The sequence below is a fragment of the Grammomys surdaster genome, unplaced genomic scaffold (genome assembly GCF_004785775.1).
Source record: "Grammomys surdaster isolate TR1022 unplaced genomic scaffold, NIH_TR_1.0 127, whole genome shotgun sequence".
Classification (NCBI taxonomy): domain Eukaryota; kingdom Metazoa; phylum Chordata; class Mammalia; order Rodentia; family Muridae; genus Grammomys; species Grammomys surdaster.
In genome coordinates, this window is record NW_021604585.1 from 5136434 (window position 1) to 5140756 (window position 4323).

Genomic DNA, 4323 nt, shown 5'->3' on the forward strand with positions numbered 1-4323 from the left:
TTAAATTTAAAAAGTAATTAATAGCGGTGGAGAGATCTCAGTGGTTAAGAGCATTGACTACTCTTCCAGAGGTCCTGAGTTCAATTCCCAGCAATCACATGGTGGCTCACAACCATCTGTAATGAGATCTGATGCCCTTTTCTGGTGTGTCTGAAGACAGCTACAGTGTACTCAAATACATAAAATCAATAAATAAAATCTTTTTAAAAAGTAATTATTAGGCCGGGCAGTGGTGGCGCATGCCTTTAATCCCAGCACTTGGGAGGCAGAGGCAGGCAGATTTCTGAGTTCTAGGCCAGCCTGGTCTACAGAGTGAGTTCCAGGACAGCCAGGACTACACAGAGAAACCCTGTCTTGGGGGAAAAAAAGTAATTATTAAATTTTGGCTAGAAAGATGACTCAGTAGCTAAGAGAACTTGTTGTTTTGGTAGAAGACTCAAGTTAAATTCCCAGTACCCCCATAGCAGCTCACAATCACCTATAACTTCAGCAGGACACACCTAACACCTTCTTCTCGCCCATAAGTAAGCACTAGGCATACACAAGTGCACAGACAAACCAGAGACACATGTTTTTAAAAATGGCAAAGGGCCGCGCATGGTGGCACATGCCTTTAATCCCAGCAGCACTCAGGATGCAGGGCTGGCAGAGTGATTTCTGTGAGGTCAGGCCAGCCTGGTCTACATACTGAGTTCTAAGATAACTAGGGCTGAGAGACCTTGTCTCCAAGTAAACAGATAAAATGTCAAAGCTATACAAGACTTACAATCATTTTCTTAAAGAAAACTGTAGAGGTTCTTTAAGAAACAATCAGATTTGCTCTCGTATTTGTCCCTGGCTGTAACCAGGACTCAGCTTTCTAAGTATCTGTGCAAAATGCAGCGAATGAAATGGTGAGAGACACAGCTATGGTTCTTCAGGCTGTTGGGGCTGTGTAAGCCACAGAACATAAGACAGGCCACACTCAGGACACGCGATGCTGTTCTCAGCTTGCCGCTGCTGGATGCAGAATCCCGCATTTGGAGGAGGCAGGGGAAGGCCAACTGAAGATGAACTATGAAATTAATGTTTATTTCCTCAAACATTTCTTGAATATCTCTTATTTCTCTTTGAATTTCACCTCTGCTTGTTTCCACATAAGATTTGTAGAGTTTCAGCAGGCTTAATAGCAGAGCAAAGTCAGGAGTGGAGGAGTAGCCTGTGATTCCAGTGCTTGGGAAGGAGAGAAAGGAGCAGGAGCTGGAGGCCAGCCTGGGATACATGAGACCTGGCCTCAAAATACAATGAATCATAAACTTAAGGGAAAGTTTGACTCTTAAGAATTTGTTCAGTGTACTTCAAGGTGGTAGTATATACCTTTAATCATACCACTCAGGAGGGAGAGGCAGGCTGATCTCTGAGTTCCAAAGCAGCCAGGGCTACTACACAGAGAAATCCTGCTTCAAACACCGGACCCCTCCAAAACAAAACAAAACAAAACAAAACAACAACAACAACAACAACAAAAAAAAAGACATGTGCACAACAGGCAAACAGAAGAAAGATCCTTGTGGGATTGATCTTGGCTTTTATTTTAAAATACATTTAGCATAGAACTGTCATCAAACAAAAACATAAACACAAAGAAATAGAATATTTTCTAATTCTTTTTAAGGGACACACAAAAATAATAGGATAATAGACCCAAAGTAGGGAACCTTTTCTATAGCTCAATTCATGGAACACATCTGTTGAGAGGAATCCCCACTTCACAGCTTCGGAGCTCCCTGCGTACCGATTCTTCTTGAAACACCCGCTTTCTTCTCCTAGTGGCGTAAGGGTCCAAATTTACTTGCTTAAAGTTGATCAGATTTTGTTTGGGTAAAACCTACCAGGCCCCCAAGCTTTCAATCAGAATTATAAAAACTATGAGCTCAAATACCTCAAATATTCATGTTGTCCAAAATAGAAATGTTTTCCTTCTAAACAATCAGAGATTATTGCACTAAAATCGTTACGTCCACCCCTGATGTCCATTCATATGGAAAATTAATTCTCTTCTTTACAAAAGCTCACCACAAATAAATGCAATATTAACCTAATTGCAATCACACTTCAAAATATAAAGGCACAGACAGGAAAAAAAATAGTTTAATGCTACACTCAAATTTTCCACTGTAAAAAAAATTAGTTGGGAAAATAATAGAATCTAAGCTACCAAAACTTCACATTTGGATTTTATAATCTACCTTGCTAAAGAGTGGGGTATTAAAAGTTAATGGTGGGAAACCCAATCCTTTTCAAATAATTTAGAAAAATGGCTTGTATACGTAGAAAGGGTGTACATTGTTTCATCTATAAATTTCAGTTACATTTCCACTCCCTGGAAATATTTACTTGTACTATATACAGTCAAGATGATGTACATAGATATATACTGTTCCTATAACTTGCAACGCACACAAAAATACTTACAAAAATGGAAATACTTACCCATTTAGCTTTCCAATAAATTAGTGAGAAAACTCAGGGATTCCACATTTCTTTCTAAAAAAACAAAAAAAAAAAAACCAAAAAAAAAAAAAAAACTGAAGAGTTATGGGCCGTTTTACTTCTAATTCTGTTAGTTTGATATATTTTTTAAAAATATTTGCCTGATGATGTGGTTTAAGATAGAATTTGAGTGTCACTTTTACATCACAGTATACATGGTGTCTCTTAATTCAGGAAAAGAAAGGCACAGTTAGCAAGCAATAAAATTCAGTACCTGAATTATTAAACTGGTGACCGAAACAGTGAGAAAAAAAAAAGTACATTCAACACAGTGTATAGAAATTTAAGAAAGAAAGAAAGAAAGAAAGAAAGAAAGAAAGAAAGAAAGAAAGGAAGGAAGGAAGGAGGAAAGAAAGGAAGGAAGGAGGAAATTCAAAAGAACAAATTTCTCCAAAAACTTGGTCCATTAAAAATGCCTCTCATGTTCAACATCATGGATAGCATGAAGGAGATGGCAGTGTAGGAAGAGGCAGTAATCAGGGTGTGGTAGTATATGGAGTTCTGTCTGGTAATTGTCAACTCAACTAGGAAATGGCTCCCTTAGGAAAGAAACATTAAGCCTATTTGTTAATAACAACATGCCTGCATTAATTCCAAAAACTTGGGCACACCTGCATATTGTTATTGATTTTTCAATACACCCCACTGTTCTTAGGTAAATAACTGTATACATAATATATACTAGATACACATTTGTACACTGTGTATCTTAATATATATTATATATAATAACTACAATTTGTAACAGCAAAGAACTCTCCAAACATTTTGTGAACATTCTCAACAGGCACGCCATTTCTCAGTACTGAGAGAGCTCGGCCCACCTAAAAGAACATCTGGTATGCAGTGATAGAACACACTGGCTGCAGAATTTACTCCTTTAAGTTAAATTCTTGCAAAAGCCTCTGATCCAAGTTTTTACCTAGAGAATAGCTTTAGATATAGCTGGTAGCTTCCTTTCTTATAATAAACAGTGTCTCTCCATCAAGAGATACCAATAAAGGAAAATATGTAGGGGATCAAAAACGTGATGGAGAAACCAACCATCCCATAGGTAATATACCGGTATGGCAGCTCCACTTCCATGTGCTGCCTTGCTTGGCGAATGTCATGACAAGGAATACTGAAGAGTTTACAGGCTAGAGGAATGGTGATCTTCTTCATGATATCTCTTACGAACAGTACAAGTGTCATTCCTAGGACGACCCGTAATATGGCTTTTCCAAACAGAGTTACAGTAAGAGGGGGAATAGCTAAGGGTAATGTGTGCAGAGAAGGGTCTAAGGATAGACCCAGGTTATAAGCAGTGTGCGAGCCACATGCAATCCCAGCACCACTTCCCAGAATCTCGGCCGTGTCTCCCCGGGATGTGCTCCAGGTGTCAAGGGTGAAAGAGAAGATGCCCAAAATTAAGTGAAGCCCGATGATGATGAGCGGGGCGTATTTGTAGGTTTGGTTGAAGTTGTCAATCAGGTCCACCAACGGGTAGAAGATAATGAAGATTAAAATGGTATACAAGAATCCAGCGATGACATCCTAGAGAGGATAAAAGTACAGTTAGTAAATTTAAGCCTTACAAACCGACCATACAATAGTACTGGAACTTGGGCTAGGGCTGTAGCCTGGTGGGTAGAGTGCTTGCCTAGCATGCATGAAGCCTAGGTTGGATTCCTGCACTGAAAGACATGGCATATTGCTGCACACTCATAATCCCAGGACTGGGAAAGTAGAGGCAGAAAGGTCAGAAGTTCCAGGGTTACACAAAACCCGGTATAAAAAACAAAACAAAGT

General features: G+C 39.2%; 1 protein-coding gene and 1 long non-coding RNA gene across 2 annotated transcripts in view; both read right to left on the reverse strand.

Moving 5' to 3' along the window:
* Positions 1-1531: 1531 nt before the first annotated feature.
* LOC114640295 lies at positions 1532-2518 on the reverse strand. Its single transcript, XR_003714129.1, has 2 exons — positions 2473-2518; positions 1532-1805 (listed from the first exon to the last, which is right to left on the reverse strand). It is a non-coding gene; the product is annotated as an uncharacterized LOC114640295 (long non-coding RNA).
* Positions 2519-2697: 179 nt separating this feature from the next.
* Sgpp1 (sphingosine-1-phosphate phosphatase 1) overlaps positions 2698-4323 on the reverse strand; it is a 14392-nt gene continuing 12766 nt past the window's right edge. Inside the window, exon 3 of the mRNA XM_028789230.1 lies at positions 2698-4068. Within this exon, the coding sequence (XP_028645063.1) occupies positions 3517-4068 (552 nt within the window). The 3' untranslated portion in view covers positions 2698-3516. The remainder of the gene's footprint in view (positions 4069-4323) is intronic.